The sequence below is a fragment of the Lycorma delicatula genome, chromosome 6, assembly GCF_047948215.1.
Source record: "Lycorma delicatula isolate Av1 chromosome 6, ASM4794821v1, whole genome shotgun sequence".
NCBI lineage: Eukaryota > Metazoa > Arthropoda > Insecta > Hemiptera > Fulgoridae > Lycorma > Lycorma delicatula.
The window spans coordinates 137,119,956-137,141,992 of record NC_134460.1 but is presented as its reverse complement, the minus strand read 5'-3'; the positions used below and the strand labels follow the sequence as shown (position 1 = coordinate 137,141,992).

Genomic DNA, 22,037 nt, shown 5'->3' with positions numbered 1-22,037 from the left:
TTAAAATTATGGTATGATTTTCAAAACGTGTAATATACATAAAGTTAATAATGACAAAACTGATGACAGAAATAAAGGTGAAAAGCGTAGAAACCGGTAGCAAACAAATCAGGAACTGCAACTGTTGAAAAGAGACAGGGGAGACCGGTTACATGGAATGCGATTCGGCTTAGCGCATGCGCGAACAGGGCGGGGTCAGTCGCCGAGCCAAGGACAACTAGAACATAACCGCATCACGGCTTCGCTTTAAGTTCTCAAGAATGGGTAGGGTGAATGGAATTGTAGATATTTTAACTGACAGCCGATCCCTGAGCACTTTAAAAAAAGTAATGATTTTTCGAAAAATTGTTTGTTATTAGAACAAAATTTCATTGTCAAAATTAATTATATAGAAATAAAAAGTTTTAATGTAAAATTTAAATCAATGTCAAAATAGAAAACCACTTTAATGGTATTAATATAAATCAAGTTTAACGATTTTTATCAGTTAATTTCCAACTGGCTGGATATACGTATACAAAAGAAAGCAACATTAAATGAGAATCGCATTAAATGTTGAAATCTATTAAGCAGTATAGAAAAACCGCGTTGAATTAATTAAACAATCAGAAGTAACTTAAAAAAAAACCCAAGAGCTGACAAAATTCAACATGATAAAACCTACCATGATTTAATTCACATTGAATTTTAAATAAATACGATACGCATTGCATTGTCCAAAATAAACAATAAAAAAACCTATAATAAAATTAATGATATCACAAAATTGGTAACTAACCAGATTACTGTCAAAATAATATTTAAAATAAGCTGAATCCTTTAAAATAAAATATAAGAATAGTGTCATAGTGTTTGTTACGCGCATACGATCTATAGCGAGTAGACTTGGAAGAACCAAGAAAGGACTACGGTGTAATAAGCTGTTCACAACAGACAGACGTGATGGGAGTAGATGTCTTAAGTCTGGTTCAACTAGACGTCTTCAGGCAGACGAAGAACCAACCGGCTTCATTTCATATTTAATGAATTAAAGAAAATTGATATTTTACAATTTTTGTTCCTTCTTAACCTCTATAATTATATGAGTAATTCATACAAAACCCATCATTTAAGACGATCGCAATCTTACTTCTACAAGAATAAAAAAATCTGTTAGCATAAAAAATAAACTTGTAATATCCAATAACAAACAAGGTTAAAAAGTAACAAAAAATAGAAGCACTCATCCTCTTTAATTTTTAAACATAAATCTTAGCTAACTTTAACGAACATCTATACATTTATTTGTTAATTTAACGTTACGCACATACATACATCTGTTATCCTTTTTCCTTTTTTTTTGTTAAAGGTATGCTAATCTATTAAAAAAAGGATTTAATCTTAATATATTTACTACGTCCTATATCTTCAGTTATGTTATCCTTTTTCCTTTGTTTTTGTTAAAGGTATGCTAATCTATTAAAAAAAGGATTTAGTCTTAATATATTTACTACGTTGTATGTCTTCAGTTACATTTTTCTTAACATTTTATTAAAGACTTACACATTTCTGTACAACCATTTATATATCTCTGTAAGACCAGAATAACTAAACCTAAATGAAACCTAAACAACCAAACAAACGATCTTGTTTCATAATAAGAATTACACATAGAAATACTACTCTCTAAACATTTTAATATAATTTTTATAAAAAAAAGCAGCGATTCGCGATTATTTAAATTGTTATTTTTTAAATCTACTTTCTTTGTTATTTTTATCGTTTGTAGTTTTCTTTCTACAATGCAAAAATCTGGCAGACTGTCCTCAGGTAATGCCATAAGTACGGCAGTAGTTTTATTTTATTTCATTGCTTAATATTAGTTTCTTGTTTTCAATTTACAAAGTATTATCTTTATTTGATTTATATTCTGGAATAATATAAAAAAAGTATTATTATTATTACCATAACGCTCGGAACGGAACGGAATGCAAGCAGGTCGGGGAATGTAATATCCCCCTATTAACTGCAGATCGTGGATATTAATCCCTTGCTGACGGGTCTTTTGATTTATCTGGCAGTTATTTAATCTTTAATGACGGTTATACATTTATTTTTAGTTTGGTTTTACGAGGAACCGAGATTGGGATTGCGTTGCGATCCTTTGCAGGTACTGTTCGTGAAATGTATTTTTTTATCCGGGTTATTCCTCGGGAAGATATTTGCGACTTTCTCCAGACACGACTCCTCTTCAGTTGCTGGTGTCGTATCTGCAGCTGTACCTGTAACATACCTGAAACAAAAGAAAAGGAGTTGGAGAAGTACCCTATCCGACAGCCACTGTCCCTATCCTTATAATTTCTTTCGTTCACTTTTCAAAATGAGATGATCATGTAAAACCTAACCTTTTAGGTAAAAAAAACCTTTTTTCTTTTAGTTAGAATATAACAATAGCTGATTATGATTTACGTGTTAGGGGATATTACTCTCTAAAAATATTGTACGTGTTGGTTATTAAAATATTGTAGAACAAAAGAATTATATAAGTTAAAATAAAAAATTGTTGAGAGGAAATATCTAACATGACGGATCGTGTTCCCAACAATATCTAGCTGGACTGGTAATTTACCATTCCTAGTAAGTAAAAGAATTGGAAGTTTTCAATTAGAGAATAATTTTATTTAGTACAACTTTTATTTAGTGAAATAAATCTTTACCGATAAACCTGAGATTTAATAACAAGTTTCGTAATAAAATGGAAAAAAAGCAATTGAGGATACGAGCTTATTTTACTTCTCGATCCCGATTCTATTAAGATATGCAACCTCATTTGATTACTGGCATTTTCCTGAATAAAAAAACAACTAAAAATTGATTAAAGTTCAACCAAGTTTATATCTGTGTGAAACGGACTAAAATTAAAAAAAAATAGATACTATAAATAGCATAATAGCATATTTTCTCATTAATATTAAAAATGATGGGCTTCATTTTTCAAAGAATTAAATCAGGGATCGGTTATTCAGTATATTTGTTCAGCTGAATAAAAAAACACGTTTATTAGTAAGTAATCGTGATCGATATTACAACGGAAACCCCAAATGTATTTGAAGAAAAAAAACTATATTTTAAAATAAGAGTTTACATATATATCACTAAGATAAGTATTGTAACAGAAACGTTCAAACATTATCTTTGTGATTGCTATTGTGTACTGATGCTAGCAAAGACAGATCACATTTAATGGTTGCATATAAATATTGTTAACATTAAAGCAGTTGGAAATAACATTAAGATCGCTACAAAAAAACGTCCTTTGATGAAGATAATAAGGAAAGGCTAGATGCAGGACTATTAATTGATTATATACTTTTCAATTTCTCATGAGCATTTAATTAAGCCAGTAAAAAATAATATACAGATAGTAAAAAAAAAATATACCATTTGTTTAATTTTCCCTCTGTTGAATTCAAGAAAATTCCAATAATGGAAATTACGTTGTACAGGTAAATAAATAGATTGTGGCTGGGCGTGAAAAAAGACGTTAACCATAACTACGAAGCAAATCATTAAATTTAACTTATCGACAAAGCGTCTCGACATAGCGCATCAAATGTAGCTACTGCGGCAGTAGATCAAACACTTTTCTCAACATTTTAAGAAGAGACTTTAACTAAAAAAACGGTTAAACATTAACTAAAATTGTTATTTAATTCACTCCTTACAAACAAAGCGGTTCTGAACCAGCATTTATAAATTATTTATTTCCCATTATTCATTACACATTATTCATTTATAATAAGTTATCATTAACAAATATCCCAGTATAAAATTTATAAAAACCAAGAACTGAAAATATTTATATAAATAAATTACGCAAAAATGTAAAAATATTAACTTAACATTTATTATGCATATATTTTAATGTTACAAAACATTTAAAACATAGATAAATAAATAAATGGGATAAATAAAACGTTATACCACTTTTAAATGTCGATCAAAAAACCGTGTCATTTGTGTAAACTAATAAAACACAGTATTAACATATAATTATTATAAAATTTATATTACAACTTTGGATAACAGTCATTACCTCCTTTAATGTCTATTGCGCACGTGTACACTTAACACACTACATGTATAGGCGCATTTATAAAGAAGCTATATGCATAGTAATGATACAAAAGAAGTGAAAGTAATAATGCAGTTATTATTGACAGTTATTTATTAACTGTATTATACTATGCCTTGCATAGGTTACGTACGTGTCTACAAGTTTTGTACAACAATCAAATAATTGACCTAATATTCAGTCATAATCAAATAATTGTAATATATAAATAATTATTTAGTATTGAAAGTTTGTTTACTAATTTACAGAACCGGTTTGAAAATAGAATTAAAAAGATTGAATCTATTTAAGTTGTTATCTTTAATAAAAATATGCAATTGCATAAAGTACAATTAACTTTTTGTAAGTGGAAGTAAAAAATGTACTGAGCTGCTGGCCCAAGGACTGATTTCAACTATCCTACCCTATTAAACGGCATTTGTAAGTGTGTCTGTGTGTGCGTCCCCCTTAGCTAAGCTCCGGAATGTACCGATCACTAGCGGAGAATCACGATTGTTTGTACATGTCTCGTGGTGGTCAGGTGTATACTTGTTATATTATTATGTATCGATATACCGTATATAAATCGATACATATGCGAAGTATATATCGATATATATTATATATACGGTATATCGAAGTTCTGGGATAATTTTGAAATTTTTAACCGGATCCGAATTTTCGGACGAAAATCGCAAATACCTCGAAAACGGTCGGTTCTAGCGCTCTGAAAGTATGTTTCGACCCCCCCCCCCTCCTTATAATCCCAACCGCTGCCGGTGGTACCCGCCGGATGATAATATTTTCAAGTGCATTTGGGGCGCCGTTCGGAAATTGTAGAAGGGGTACGACGGGGGGGCACCGTAATATTTCGGCAACCGCTCGTCCGATTTTCACGATTCAAACGGCGTATGTATCAGTAGGTCGACCGCTAACTGTTTAACGCTCTTGATCGGGTACACTCTTGATCGACCGGATCTCTTGGTTATCCGGAAATTAAATCACATAGCCCTATGTTTTGATTGCACTCACCCACCGTAAAACATACCAATCCGATATTTCGCTAAATACATTCAAACCTGTGCGCTAGCGCATCTGTAAAATATAAACTTATGAAAGCTAAAAAGTAGAAAATAATAAATATATTAAAAAATGTAAAACACCAATTAAATGCACTAAAAGGTAAAAAATAATTTTTGATCGGTATCTAAGAATGGATTTGACAACAAGCTTTGATGGTGATATATAAAGATTATCTGAAAGTCATAGTTTCAAATTAAAAATCTGATTAATTTGCCAATTTATTCTTATGCGTGATGAATGGCCTAAAGAGTGGTGTGCAAATACGCATAAGAAAAAATTGGCAAAAACATCAAATTTTTAATCTGAAGCTACGTCTTTCACATAATCTTACTTATCACCATTAAAGTTTATTGTCATATCCATTCTGAGATACCGTCCTAAAATTATTTTTTGCCTGTTAGTGCGTTTAATTGAAAAGTGGTGTTTAAAACTTTTTTTAGATAATTTTTATTTTTTTGTGATTGTTTTTCTTCATAAAATAATGAACTATGACCAAAAAGTAGGCACCGAAATGTACCGATCACTAGCGGAAAATCCCGATTCGTTAGTATCAAATTCTAAAGTTAAATTTCTAATTTAACTTTATTATATAAATTTTCATCATTCAAAAAAAAATATTTTTACACAAGAGGTAATCAATTTTGGACACCTAATAATTCCCTTCTGAGACGCCGCCTGCCAGGACAACCGGCGCGGAGAGCCTAGCTGCGGAGGCGATCCTACAGCACGCCCTTCAGCTGGCCCAAGTATCCACTAGTATCCCACTAAAGTATAACGCAAAAGATAAGTAGTCCTTTTCATAATACGTTAAGATAGGATCACAATTTTCAAACTTTTTCATAAAAGAAATTTATTTCTACACAAAAAGTTTACGATGATTTTCATTTAATAAAATATGAAACGTTTTTACTTTTTTCATAAAGCTGAAGTTCCGGCTCATTCTTCATCTGAAATTTTATTGAACAATTTGTATTTCAGGTACGTACTTCTATACGATTTATGATTCAGAAAATAGACGAGTGTTCTTAAAGGAATACTGCATCGGTTCTCAAATGGGTCTTTAATTTTCTGAGGAAAATGAGAAATTTTTGCAGCAAATGCAAGATTATTGATCAGTAATTTTTTTGGGACAATCGTATGAAAAAAAGTTCTGTGATCGCTCGAAATATTGTATAAGAGATTAGCATCTGCAACATGGAGGCGTGAACTCATTTCCAAGAAAGGTTGGTGATTTCACACTACAATTCCTTCGATTTTAGATTCTTCAATCTCCAGCTATTCCTTTGCTTTATCCTTGAACACTTTTGCCATTTTTTTTTTTTTAATCCTTTGATATTTTTAAGTCGAACACTGAGATCTGTACAGTCTGTGAATATTTATCAGAAAGTGAACCCAAGACATTATAACAATTATTCAGTCACTTCTCAATTATTACATAAAAATTCAAAACGAAAAATCTGCATTTTTAATAATTTCGTAAGGAACTATGAATAAATGATCAAGATTTAGTTTTAAAAAAATCAAAATAAGTTGAAAAGTGTTCTTTTGTAACTGCAAATTACATCCGTTGAAGAAGGTTTTAAATAAGTCAAATTAAGCTTTTAATTTAAAAAGGTTTCATTTTTATCATCCCAATATTACTATCATACTAATATAATAATATAAACAATTATAGGTTAAAAAATCGTTTATATATACGTACTCAGTTGCTACGCATAAGGTATACTCTAAAATATTGAGTGCACACAAGCAGTACTACATCAAATAAAAGGTATATTTAATTTAAAAAAACATAATAATCGCCGGAAAGAAATCAGTCAATCCCAAACGGCTTTAAATAACTATTTTTTTTTGTCAAACAAGGTAAATGCAAAATAAAGTGTGAAATGTAGAAAACACATTACCGATAATTTTGTTACTTGTAATATTAATTATAACATAAATTATGGCGGTACATTACGAATGGATAACCTATATAGACTTGATAAGACTTTAATAATATATATATGTTTGCATTTTAAGTTGTAAAAAACTTCACCGTCTGTCTAATTCAAACAGATTTAAATACTAACTGGAATCGGCAGCTAGATCAACACACAATTTACAGCATGCATTACGTGATTATGTATATATTATATAACGGCAATTTAACAATACTGAGGGGCTAAATCACTACAGTATGCAATACGAAAGAAAAAGATTGTCTTTGAAAAATTATATTTTACCAACTTTTTGATGGAAGATATCGAGTTTTACACCGTAATAAAAGACATTCTTGCCTACGTTAAACTTGTAAGATAAATTATCTGAAGAACGACACAAATAATGCATTAAAACTACCCTGTTTTTTTTTTGCCTTTTTTTCGGTCTCGAAATAATTCAACGTTCCATCATAACTCCGTTAAGAGAGAATGTAGAAAACAATGAGTGTTTAATTACATTTGATAATAGAATTCTACATATCGTTTAAGTTTTTTTACTTAATCTGGTGACCGTGTTAAAAATAAATGTTATTTGGAATCTAAGTAAATAAATTGTAATTTATTTATTTTTGTCATTTATTTCAATAACACTATAATGGTAATCGTCTTATTTTATATTGAAGTGATGAAAATATATATATATAAACAAGGTGCTACCCAAAAGTTAGGGAAATTTTACCATAAAAATAAAATAGCTTACCCTTACTTATAATTTCCATTGTCTCCTTCAAAGTAATCCCCTTGGGCATTGATACAGTGATCCCAGCATTTTTTCAATGATTCCATGCATCCCTGGAAGTCTGCACGTATAAGTGTTCGAAGCACGTTCTGCGTTTCTTCCTGAATCTCCTCAACTGTGTTAAAACGACGGCTTTTCAATTGAAATTTTATTTTCAGAAAGAGAAAGAAGTCGCACGGGGCAAGGTCAGGCAAATAGGGTGGGCGGAGAATCACCGTCTTTTTGGAAGTCAAGAAATTCCAAACGGCTAGCGATATGTGCGCAGGCGCGTTGTCGTGGTGCAGAACCCAGTTGTTGTTACCCCATAGATCTGAACGTTTGCGCCTAATGCTTTCACGTCACAACTTCACAATAGAACATCCCATTAACAGTTTGACCAAGAGGAAAAAATTCCTTATGCCTTTGATGTCGAAAAACAATCATCATGGACTTAACGTTGCTGCGACTTGGCATGCTTTTTTTGGCTGTGGTGAACTTGGCGACTTCCACTGCGACGACTGCTGCTTAGTTTCCGGGTTATACCCGTACACCCGTGTCTCATCTCCGGTTATGATGTTGGAGATGAAGTTAGGGTCATCTCTTGCTGAAATTTTTCAATTCACTACAGACAGCTACGCGATTTTGTTTCTGGTCGCTGTTCAACAGTCTCGGTACGAATTTAGCAGCAATGCGTCTCATGTTCAAATTGTCCGACAAGATGCGTTGCACAAACCCATATGACATTTGTACGATTGCACAAACATCATGAATTGTTTGTCTACGATCTGCAACAATAGCCTCTCGCACTTTCGCGATGTTTTCCGGTGTTGCGCTCGTTGATGGTCTTCCTGAACGCTCATCGTCATCGACTGTCGTTCGTCCATCTTTGAATCGTTTATACCGCAAAAAAGTTTTACTTTTACTCATAGCATTGTCATCAAATGCTTCCCAAGCATGCGATGGGTTTCTACACCAGTTTTTTTAAACATGAAGCAAAATTTGATGCAGGTTCTTTGCTCTTTAAAATCTGCCATTTAGAACATCGCCGAAGTAGTAAAACACAACGTTATACAACTCCACGAAAGTCAACAATGCAGCCTCTCACCGTCACAGCTGTTGGAATACTGATTCACAAAGAGTACTGTTAGCCACATCTAGCGGCAAGCAGGTAGTACCAGCAGTGGTTCGCGCGCGAAATTCAAATTCCCCGAACTTTTTCACCGGGTAGCACCCCGTATATGGTGTGTACGTACTACAACCACACGGGTTGAAATTTAAACTAACAGTCGGATAAAAAATGGGAAGTGAAAAACATAAATTTTCATTTCAACTGCTAGAATTTCGAATGTCTGGTAAGAAAGATTACAATCGCTTCACGCAATTTTCTGCAATTTTATTATTTTGAATCTATGTTACAGCAATGTATCTGGGCTGTATTCTATGCTTACACTAAGTGTATTATATACTTTAGATTCTCATAAATCGTTCAGGTTTTCTTCAAATAAATTAAAAATGACAATAATAAGTTAAAAACAGGTTTTAAAATTACATAAAGCTCAATTTTTTTTACATCAACTGGTTTGAAGACGGGAAACCTTGTCTCTTCAGTTTTTTCTTTCGTTACACATTCTACATTATCCTTCGTCAACGTTGTTTACTTTTATAATCACAAATGGATAAAAATAAAACCAGAAAAATCTTTTAAATTGAAAGGATACAATCCAATAAGAAGAAAAATATCCTAAAGAAACAGGTAAAGGTTGCATATGGAAAGAGTAAACTAGAACGAACGAAGATGAAATGGGTAGAATTGAATGAGAAAATTTAAGAAAAGATTAGAAAAAATAATATTATATGTTATGAGCAACCAGAAAACTAAGTAACGCGGTAAACTGCCGGTGGTTGTACGTAACTTCACTTCAATAATTATCTTGAAGTAGAATCCAGAACTCCACAATGACAGAATTCCAAGGTTTTATTATAATAGCCGAGGTGCTGTGTAAACACTTCAGTTGAATATGTAAAAACAAATTAAAGTTATTTTAAAGAATAAAATTTACAAAATACTAAAGAAACCTAAAAAAAAAACACAAAACAAACACAAAGAAGGAATAAGCAAAGATAATATTTTAATAAAGAATAAATATTTAAATTAGCAAGTGAAGACTAACCTTGGTATTTCTAAGGCTTGCATGGCGCTTGAAACTGCTGGCTTGGCGTCGTTCCAGTGGTTCATGAGTAGAAGTAGTAGTTCCCATAACTTAACTTTCAATATCACTTCACACGTGACAACACATTCACAATCAATACTAGGTAAGTTTAGATATATATTTTTTTTATATGAATGAATTTTTTTTATACGTATTCACTATCACAGTAACAATATTCGTCACAATCAGGAATAATTAATTATGAATTACAGTATTAAAAATCATGATTACAAATTAAAAATAAATATCTACTGACTTCAACGCTGAAAATGAATAAAAATTAACGATTTGTTTGCTAAGCAAAAAAAAAAAAAAGAAAAGAAGTATGACTGCCTTCTAATTACGAAAATAAAATAATGTAAAGTAAAAGAAGTAAGACAGAATATAGATAATAACGGTAATTACACACACGCGTGAGCGCGAGCAAATACACAAACGATGTTTAATACTTCCGTTAAAGCTAATAGAAAAATACAAGTATGTAGAAGATAGAAAAGCAGGAATACAAACCATAAATACATAATACAGCCATATAAAAACGCACATCAATGAACATAGTTTATTGAAAATTACACCCATATTAGTACTTGCCATTTAAAATCTAGAGTAGCATAACCCAAAAATGTAAGCAATAATGTTTTTGAAATTTGCTGGAATCTGTTAAGCGATTACAATTTGATCTTTTCCACAATGATAAACATACAAACATGTTGTTAACGTAACAAAGAATCATAGATGGAAATGATTAATTCTTGATGTAAAGTTTAACCAGTAAAATGTTAAACTCCTCAGTTTAGTTCTTCCTCTATATACGTTACTACGCCCGGTTTAACCCGAAACAGCAGATTTATTATTATAATAGTCACTAGCCAAAAGTCCACAAATTGGATCAAAAATCGCCTCCACGTCATATCAAACCAAGACTAAGACTGCGTTGGCTCTACAAGTTCCGTCAACCATAGCATGAACGAACCAGGATCTTAACTCTACCCGTATATCCGAAAACGAGGAAAAAAGATCAAAGGAATTGGCAGAAAGGAAAAACGAACTAATCACGAAGAAACGGCAGCATGAAACAAATAAACCGATTCTGAAGAATCGGGATACTTTGAAGTACGGGAAACTTTGAAGCCCGTTCCGAAGCAAAGGGCGATTACTCATTCCAATCCTTCGGGAGATCGTAATTTTAACCGAGAATGAAAGCATAAATAGTTTTTTTGTTCAAATATACAATACATGAAAGCTCCTTATCCTTCAGAATTTAAAAAAAATTCAAAAACAGGCTTAGCCTTCCTAATGGAACACTCACACCAATTCCGGGAATTGTACGGTGTTTTAAGTATCCAGCTATCTGTACAAGTGAACTGTTATATACACGAGTAAATATTTCACAAGAACTTCCGACACAGATTTCTCCGATGTGTCAAATCGTAACAATTTTGCATAGTGTAACTCTCTTTTAGACTTAACCAGTCTACACAGCATTTTTAGAGTTTATTAGTCAGTTTCTACTTAAGGAGTTGTTTCTTTTAATTTATCCTAATTTTTTATTTTACTTTATTATTTGAATTTTATATTTATTTTATGTAATTTATTTTATAATCATAATTTTGAGCTTCCAGAGATTTTTACACGCAAAAAATTTTACCTTATCTTTCAAACAATGAACAAAATCAATTAGTATTAATTACCTACGTAATCCCCAATATAACAGTATACAGATACAAAAAAAAATCAATAAATAAATAACTTTTCTTAAACAAATCTTAATCTACTTCACTTAAGTTAAGGATTTTCGATCTAAAACCAAGACTTAATTACTAATCCCACCCTGAAAAACAATCGGATAAACGTAAGGGGAAACGTTAGTGAAATATGAAGTAATCAAAAATTTAAAACAAAATCTTACATAGGGAGAGAACTTTTTCACTTTTTTTTACGGAATTACTTTTTAATAACCTACAAATGGGTAAAAAAAATTATAAATTCTACCCTATTTTGATGAAAAGGCAGTTTTGTATCAATATTTTCCCTCATAACTCGATTTTTTCAAATATTTAGCTACCTCATAAAAATTTTATAATCTTAAGTAAATTTATTTCCTAAAAAAAATTCATACAGAATTTTATAAGATTTTTATTATGCTCAAAACTTAAAAGAAATTTAAATATCTAGATTTTTGTTCTCAGCGGTGAGGGGGGGTTGATAGTAATATAGTAACAGTAATAACAATCTCTTTCATTCTTTGATGTACCACAACAGCTGGGAAAGTAAAATCATTTAGATTGGAATAATTCCAATCTATTAAAGTTCGGTTAAACTTGCATTAGATATAAAAACAAACTGTATGAACATAACGCTGATTCAGTTAATTCACGTCGTGTTGTTTCACTATTTCGAGTGCGGTATTCATAACCGGCTATTTTGACTACCGGTAACCATTGTATTCACTTTTTACTGTAAACAAACAATCTATTTACATTACATTTCAACAATAATCTTCACCAGATTTCAAAGTGATAACATTAACATGTTACAGCAATGAAAGTTCAGAAGGTTTGCTTCAAAGCATTCTATAACTTTGTGGGTTTTAGTATATATATATGACATCACAATTAGTTAACTCTGTACAAAGTGGTAACGCCGGCAGATTTCATTTCCCTCCGGATTGAAACAAGTTTATTTCTCTCGTCTTGTTCCTAGAAAATGTACTACTTAGAACGTTTTCGACCAATCCCGTAAGTTTAGCAATAACATTCAAAACGATAAAGGATGGTTGGTTATCAGAAAATCATTTTCTATTTAAATATTTATTGAATCTATATTTTATCATACACAAAAATATGAAAAAAAACAACCAAGAAATAACGGGGTAGAAAAATACGCTAAACCAAGGTTTAAAAGCTAAAAGTAGAATGAATAAATGAGATATTACAGTAATTAGTTTACTGATTAAAATACAAGTTGTTTTTTAACATTTAAAAGAAAAAAAAAAACAATTTAAAATAATAACATCAAATTTTTTTTACAAAAAATCTTAAAAGAAAGAATATTTAATACAATGAAATTAAAATTACATTATTTTAAATTTGAAAAAACCCAAAGTACACGATAATCTTCCAACATTTTTAATTAAACAACTGAGATAAATTAATCATAATAAAATAACAGTTCAAGGAAACTTATAAACTAAGAGTTTTAATATAAATAAAATAACATTTCGAAAGAATAAATTAATTATTCATAATTTTTTAATAAAATAATATTTCTTTACTTAGATATTCTCCACTCAATGGAATAGAGAACAAAACTAAAAACTCATTTTCAATGAAATAAATTAAAATTAAATATAATTAACTAAATGAATGAAGAGAAAAGTAGGATAAATTAAAATATTTCATTAAAACAGTTTTTACATTTTTTAATTTAAAAATTTTGGTACATTTTAGGAAATGTTCAAAGATGAAATGAATCATCAGCGTCATTTCAACAAAAAAAGAACCTCTAAAATAACAAAAAGGAACTGTGTTTAATTTGGAAATGTATTTGAAATACAAATAGAGTAATAATTAAGTAAAAATATTTTACATTGATATTTCTAAAACCAACCATAAAAAAAACCTGTAGTAATTAATCTAAGAGCAACAGTTCCTTCATAATAGTTAATAAATTATAATAATCGTACGATTCTACATTCAAATTAGGATAAATACCGAGTCCTTACAATTGATGAATTCTAAGGAGAGCATCAATTATTTACCCGTTATCTACTGTAATTCAGCACATAAAGAAAATATATTATCACCGCATTGTACGACTGTAGAAGATTTTGTAAGAAAAAGGAATAACCAACCTATTCCATATTATTCTTGAATAGTACGCCTGACCGATATTACTTAAGCTTTATATTGTAAGTAATGATTACACGAATCGAACGATTCTACGGCTTATAATACATTCTAATGAGAACATGTAGCAGTTAATCTCTCTCGCACTTACGGTACAAGAAATATTTTTGCTATCTGGAAGAGAAAGAAAACGACTAATTTTTATTCTTTTTCAATAATTTCCTTAAAATATTGGTAAAACAATGACTTATATCATTTAATAAATTATACCCGGCAACGGCATGGAAAGATTAGTAAAAGGAGAAAGAAAGAACGGAAAGAATAAGAATGAAGTTATAGTTAATAAGAATGAAAGAATAGATGAGATGATTGGAAATAAAGGAAAAGACGTGGGGAAAAAAATGATAGAAATAGCGTGGTGTAAAGGACCTGCCACCAGGCAGAACACCAGATGATGAATGTATGAAAATATTAAAGAAGTAAGGGAATGCAACAAGAGATCACCTTCCAGTGATGCATTATGTAACCGCCTCACCGGCTAAAAATCATTAAAAAGAATCTTAGTAAATTAATTGTATATGAATTAGCTAGATTAGCGTTAGTAGGTTGAACGATCAATAATTCCCGCAAATTATTTAATTTCACTAATACTCCATCCATGTACCCGAATACTATAGTCCAAATTATAAATTCATATTTTGTAAATAAAACTACGGCTACAGATATATTTAAACTAATAAAAAGGACCAATTACGAAAAACCTCTGTTCTAATGGTTGAGGTTCAATAAACGTAATTCCTTATCAGGAATGGTCGATTTAAATCAATATAATAATAATACAATTTAATTGGGTGAGCCTGCATTACAGTAGTATGATGTTATGTATTTTTATCATTTGTCAATCTAATTATGTTACCCATCCTTAACTCAACACAATTACTTCAGCCACTGACAGCATGTAATTTCATTACATCAAGAGAGTGCCTATTTATAATCACGTACACGTACCATTATAACAGCGAAGAAATTAAAAAAAAAAAAATATATATATACAAACTTCACACTTCATACATTATACTATATAGATTATAAATTTCGTAACCATTTTAAACTAATAATTCAGTATATTATACAGTGGTACATTATTGAAATAAATTCACTTTAATAATAATATTTTAACAATACTAGCAAACCGCATGTAAAGACAAAAAAAATTTATTCCAAAAATAACTTTAATTATTTAAATTTTTTTGTTCAAATCTGATTAATAAATAAATTACTTAAAACAGAATCGTTTGTACAATAAAAACAAAAATCATTACCGCGTAAAAAACAACAATTTTAACAATAGTTTTTTATTCTTTCATAATCCTAACAAACAAACAGCTGGAAATGTTAGTAGTAGGTTTGTGGCGTATTCTATTTTTACATGAAACGTTTGTATTTATTTCTAAAATCCAGTCGAGATTCCTTTCCGTTTCAATGAAAACTCTTCTTTTCTTAGCGCATTTTTTTTAACCCGCTTGTAAATTGAAAATATAAACCACGCAGATGTCATAATGGTGTTATCTAAACACTACAATTTAGATCAAAAACTATAATCTACCATTATTAAAAACCGACAAGGATGTTCCCTATCGCCGTTACTTTTTAATCTTTACATGGAACTAGCAGTTAATGATGTTAAAGAACAATTTAGATTCGGAGTAACAGTACAAGGTGAAAAGATAAAGATGCTACGATTTGATGATGATATAGTAATTCTAGCCGAGAGTAAAAAGGATTTAGAAGAAACAATGAACGGCATAGATGAAGTCCTACGCAAAAACGATCGCATGAAAATAAACAAGAACAAAACAAAAGTAATGAAATGTAGTAGAAATAACAAAGATGGACCACTGAATGTGAAAATAGGAGGAGAAAAGATTATGGAGGTAGAAGAATTTTGTTATTTGGGAAGTAGAATTACTAAAGATGGACGAAGCAGGAGCGATATAAAATGCCGAATAGCACAAGCTAAACGAGCCTTCAGTAAGAAATATAATTTGTTTACATCAAAAATGAATTTAAATGTCAGGAAAAGATTTTTGAAAGTGTATGTTTGTAGTGTCGCTTTATATGGAAGTGAAACTTGGACGACCGGAGTATCTGAGAAGAAAAGATTAGAAGCTTTTGAAATGTGGTGCTATAGGAGAATGTTAAAAATCAGATGGGTGGATAAAGTGACAAATGAAGAGGTATTGCGGCAAATAGATGAAGAAAGTAGCATTTGGAAAAATATAGTTAAAAGAAGAGACAGACTTATAGGCCACATACTAAGGCATCCTGGAATAGTCGCTTTAATATTGGAAGGACAGGTAGAAGGGAAAAATGTAGGCAGGCCACGTTTGGAGTATGTAAAACAAATTGTTGGGGATGTAGGATGTAGAGGGTATACTGAAATGAAACGACTAGCACTAGATAGGGAATCTTGGAGAGCTGCATCAAACCAGTCAAATGACTGAAGACAAAAAAAAAAAAAAATAATAATTAAAAACCGAAAGATGAAATTCTGTTTTTAAATATAAAAAAGGAATTTTTAACAGAATAAATTATTAATGAAGTTATCGAACTTCTAAATTTGATTAGCGGAAAAAACAAAGTAGTTTTCATGCTCTATTTTCTATACATTTCAGATAAATTTTAAACGCAAAACAATAAACCAAAAAAGAAAAACAAGCTCTATACTGTATAAAAAAATTCAATTATCTTCCAATAAGAGGTTCCATAAGATAAACCTCTTGAAAAATAATGTTTTTCTTTCGTGACTCCTTCTATAGTTTCTCGTTATCGCTTAATCTAATATAACCAAATTTTTTTTTTAAGTTTATTTTAAACGTTTCACTTTTAAATAAAATAAAAACATTCAACAAACCTACTATAGTAAACAAACAGTGAATAAAAATAATATATATACTCTAAATATTACAATCTACCTGAATTAAAAAAAATCGTGAACCAAACATCCGCATGCTTAAGATGAAAGGTTGATTCATTCACCTGTGATGACTTCATCTTTAGAGAATGTATATATACTAGTTTTTCTTTCTTTTGAGAGTGACTAACTACTTTCAAAAATTTAATTATTTATATGAAGGATATCGAAATTAAAAAAGAAGTATTTTTATAACCTGTAATATTTTCTCGGTAATACTATACAAGAGGTCATACAGTACCTGACTTCATTCGAGGTTCTTCTGTAGTTAAACGGTCATACATAAAGACCACCAAATTAAAATAAAACATTAAACGTGTAGAAAAAAATTAAACAAGACTGAGGAATACCTATGTAAAAATTAATATTCTTCTAAGAAGAAAAAATATAATTCTAAAAAAGCAATAAATTTTTATTTAAAGTGTTCAACTGATTGGTGTGGTAGCTGGGTTTTACAATTAATGGTTTTACACCCGGAGGAGTTTCTTCTTTTTTTTCTATAATTAAATTTATTTTATCTACCCAATTAACTTATATTTTCAAGACTATAATACAATCTAATTCTCTATATTTAGGCGAAATACATTTAAACCTATCTTTTGAAAATATTTATTCAACTATGAAATAGTAATGATTGGTTATACTTACGCGCATAATTAACTAAAAGTGCCAGTTTTTTTTTTTTTGTATAATATTTTTATCTAAAATAGGAATTACTTGAAATTACAGCCAAAAATTAAAGTTCCTTCAAAAAAGCTCTCCTTGTGCGAGAAAGATAATAATTAGCGCATGTTAAGAATTTTTTTGTTTTACATGGACGACATGTTAAGCTAAAAATAAAAGAAAAATAGGACTTTTCTTATATTTTTCTTCAGATTTTTTGAAGGTAAAACTTAGAAATAAAATCAAATTGTATAAAACTAATACAAAAATTAAGATTAAAATACGACTTTTTTTTTCATTATTATAATGAGGGTTATTATTCATCAAATCATAGCAAAATGTAAAATGATCATTACAGCGCATAGTGTAGTTATTATTATAGGGAGTGGCGTCTCGCGTATAGGTACTGTGGAACTGCAGCACCCCCTATTTCCACTTGATATTATCGATAACATTTAATATATCAGTAGCTATCCCTCAGTTTATGATAAACATACAAAAATCTTTGTATGGAACTACGTGCTTCACAGTTCCAGCGGCGAGATGTTTGGCTGTTGTGCGCATGCGCACATAGGAAGCTGCACGCGAGGCTGCGAGGGAGAAGAACACTGTCGCTCTCGCAGTCCGACCCTGCCATACAGGTGGAAGGTAAATTTTTTTACTCCGCGTATGTTGTGCTTAAAAACCGTGTACCATATTCTTGAATGTGATAAAGTGTAGAATTTGATTATTAATTATCCTTCTTCCAGCTGTTCTATTTGATTCATTACATTTCGATTCTTTTATTTGCAGAAAACGTTTATACATGTTTGTTTTCTTTTATACAATTTTAAAAGAAAGGTTAAAAACTTTCTGGAGCGGCATCCCTACTGATTAGAGGCTAAAAAAATAACAGGAAAACCTATTTCCTAAGATGATAATTAAACTTAATAATTTTGTTATTTTTATATGGTAAACACAACTAAGATAGCCTCGGCAATTGCTGTAAAAATAAAAATGAAACAAACACTTTAATCCTGGCGCCTAAAACTGCATCTACTAAAAAAATATTCTAGTAGATGCTATTCTTGATGATTTTTTTTAAGATTCTAGAATCTTAAAAAAAGAAATCATACAAATTATATTTGGGCGATAACAAAAAAAAAAAAAAAAAAAAAATTAAATAAACGAAAGAGATGAGGAAAGCAAACTGTGTTATGGTACAGAATACCGCAAATGATATTTATGACGATCCTGCACACACAAAATTTGAGCGTGCAAAGTACGAAAGTTTTTCCTGCGTACCATTGAAACATGTTGAAAAAGGTTTTACCTTAAAAATACAGTTACATAAACTATGTAAAAATAATGTAAATAGAAAAAATAAAATTAAAAACCAATAATAAAAGATAAATAAAATTGTAATCTTGCTAAGAAACCTAGACAATTAAACTAGACAATTGTGCTTTGCTTTTATGTCACAATAAGGTAACTGCAATATTAATAAATAATAACTTTTACATTTTGTTACGATTTAGGCAGTACAAATTTAGAATAGACATATATATATTATTATATTTAAAATAGTACAAATATTGAAGAGAATTTACGATAATGTCCTCCAGGAATAGTTTAAAATTACACTAGGTAATATTAATGGAAATATTGAACCGAACTAAGTAAAAAGGGAATGAACACGAGGGGTCGATTTAGGTTACCGTTATTAGGGTGAGAAATGAAACGATATGTTTTATAGAAGGGTGACCCCGCAAAGTTACCGACATGTGTATCATTTACATAACGTAAACGCACGTGGTATATATAAATTCCTAAATATAAATCTAATAAGATAAAAAATAACATCAAATTGCCGCCTTTTTTAAGCTTTTCACTAATAAAAAAAATTACGCTTTACACTATAATGTTTCAAACAAATAAAGATATTTTACCGTTAGATATTTTTAAATCCATTAAAAAAAATACAAGCCAAGAATAGAATTCTACATAAATTATATGATCACGGTATTACATTAGACAAACTTCTTTATTTTATATTTTTATTATAAAATAAAAACAAAACACGTTAATAAAACAATCTAACAGACAACATAAACACTGTAACAGATAAAAACCGTTATTAACAAATGAAAATAATACAAAATGGAAAATGTTACATTCGGGTTACATCAAGGACAAATAAAACTATTTTATAGGTTAAATGAACAAAGCAAATGTGGGTAAAGGTTGAATGACTTGATTATACAAACAAAGAATCACAAAGTGAGTACAATAAGCTTACATTATTATTAAAAATAATGACATGAGAAACGAAATAATTTTTTTAAATAATAACTATTACAATGAAAGAAGCAATGTATATATATATATATATATATATATATATATATATATATACATACACGCTAGTTTGTATTTTTTATTATCATTTTGCTATGAAACAAGCAAAGAAACCAAATGTCACAAATATTAATCTTAAGATATATATACACATTTATACAGATAATCTTGAAATCTAATTAATGTAACGTAATAAGTATACAATTAGTACTAGCAGTGGCAGCTCGCGTACAGCCACTGTGGAACTGCAGCACTCCCTATTTCCACTTGATATTATCGATAACATTTAATATAACGAGTCCTTTTTTCTTTATACTTGTGCAATATATACTCCTTAAGTTTAATGTCAGTAGTCATCCACCATTTTATGAAAAATATACAAAAATATTTGTATGGAACTGTGCGCTTCACAGTTCCAGCGGCGTGGTGTTTGGCTACTGTGCGCATGTAGGAGGCGGCGAGGGAGAGACCACTGTCACTCCCACAGTGCCGACCCTGGCGTGCTGGTGGAAGGTATGTTTTTTTTACTCCGCGTGTGTATAAAACGTTCCTTGTTCGTTCTTTTCTAGTTTAGTCGGTGGAAGGAATATAAAAGCGGTTCAGTTGTTTTTTTCAGTAGTGATCAGAAGATTGCGGAAAGCAAGGGCTCTTTGATTACCAAATCTGTCCAAAAACACGCTGGAAGGGCGAAAGAGAAGATAATTAGTAAAAACTAATTATACAAATTTGTAAATTAAGCACATTACATAATTATGTAAATTATTAAACAAGTAAATTAAGCACATTACATATAGTGTTTTTAAGCGGACATTTTATTAAATTGTTATCTAATAATACTAAAAAATATTATTTGAATTGACATTTTATTATTCGGTTAAACCGTGTACCATATTCTTCAATGTGATAAAAGTGTAGAATTAGATTATCATCTTGCTTCCAGCTATTCTATTTGATTCATTTTTTCGGTTCTTTTATTTTACATAAAACTTTAAACCACGGCCTTCAAAAGGGCCAGAAAAATTTTTTCTGGAGCGGCACCCACGCTAATTTTAGCTACAAGCCGCCATTGAGTACTACATTAAATAGCAGAAATTAAGGAAAAAATAATCGACAGTAAAATTTATATAATTGATTAAAAAATTTATTTTCGGATAAAACTTGCAGGAATTTTTGTGTTTTTTTAAAATTTGTTGATTTATTAAAATAATTTTAATAACAATAACAAATACCATAACATGATTTATTAAAATTAAGTTTTGCATGATATAAGCGGACACTGAACACCACATCTATGTTGGAATAGTTCAAAGGGTTAGTGCTTGTTTTTCGTACCGAAAGAAGTTCATGGCTTGGTCGGACCAAATTGGTTAGTTATACAGTTTAACCATAACGGCTCTGCGATAATGTCTCTGTTTCTAATTAATAAATCACCTTTACCTGGCAATTCAGAAATGTATTAAAAATCTGTAAATATATCAAATAAGTCAACAAGAGATGTTAGCGTGCCCGTAGTAAAAAAAAACTGAATAATAACAATGTAAAATAAAAATTATAATTTCTGTAGTTGTCTAAATTTCAAGATGAATACGGAGGATATCCAGTAAATAATAAAAGCCATGATTTTATTAAACTGATTGTCTTAACTCACTGGTAACAACTCCATTTTTTAAGTTTATTTGGTGTTAAAAACAGTATCGATTATAAGCGACCAAATTATTATCAAGATATCAATAGTAACAGGAGCAACAAAATCAGTAAATTATGTAGGTTGTACCATACAATATCATTACTTGTAATTTATTAAAGAATTTTGTTTTAATATTAAAAAAAAATGAAACACCGTAATACCCAAAAATATAAACGGAAACAAAAATAAATTAAAACATTTCTACAAGTAAAAAATTGATGGATATGTCAATACAAAAAAACTATTAAGAATGTAGTAATTTTTGTGGTAAATTTATACACTTAAGTACAAATCATACGCATGGAAATAAACGAAAATGTTAGTAACGTATGAAAAATGCCTATACTGGCCGGGATTCGAATCTAAAATCTTCCGGATGAGAGGGTTAACGTTAATTACTATACCAAATAAGATTGATATGACACAATGTTGTTTATCATAT

General features: G+C 30.1%; 1 protein-coding gene across 4 annotated transcripts in view; it reads right to left on the bottom strand.

Moving 5' to 3' along the window:
* numb (NUMB endocytic adaptor protein) overlaps window positions 1–10,271 on the bottom strand; it is a 309,799-nt gene extending 299,528 nt beyond the window's left edge. For 2 of the 4 annotated variants that reach the window (XM_075368606.1, XM_075368603.1), the window contains exon 1: window positions 10,048–10,267. In XM_075368606.1, coding sequence (XP_075224721.1) covers window positions 10,048–10,134 — 87 coding nt within the window. In that variant the 5' untranslated portion in view covers window positions 10,135–10,267. Of the gene's footprint in view, window positions 1–10,047 lie in introns of all 4 variants that reach the window. The other 2 variants (XM_075368604.1, XM_075368605.1) reach the window with 2 other exon arrangements.
* Window positions 10,272–22,037: the final 11,766 nt, after the last annotated feature.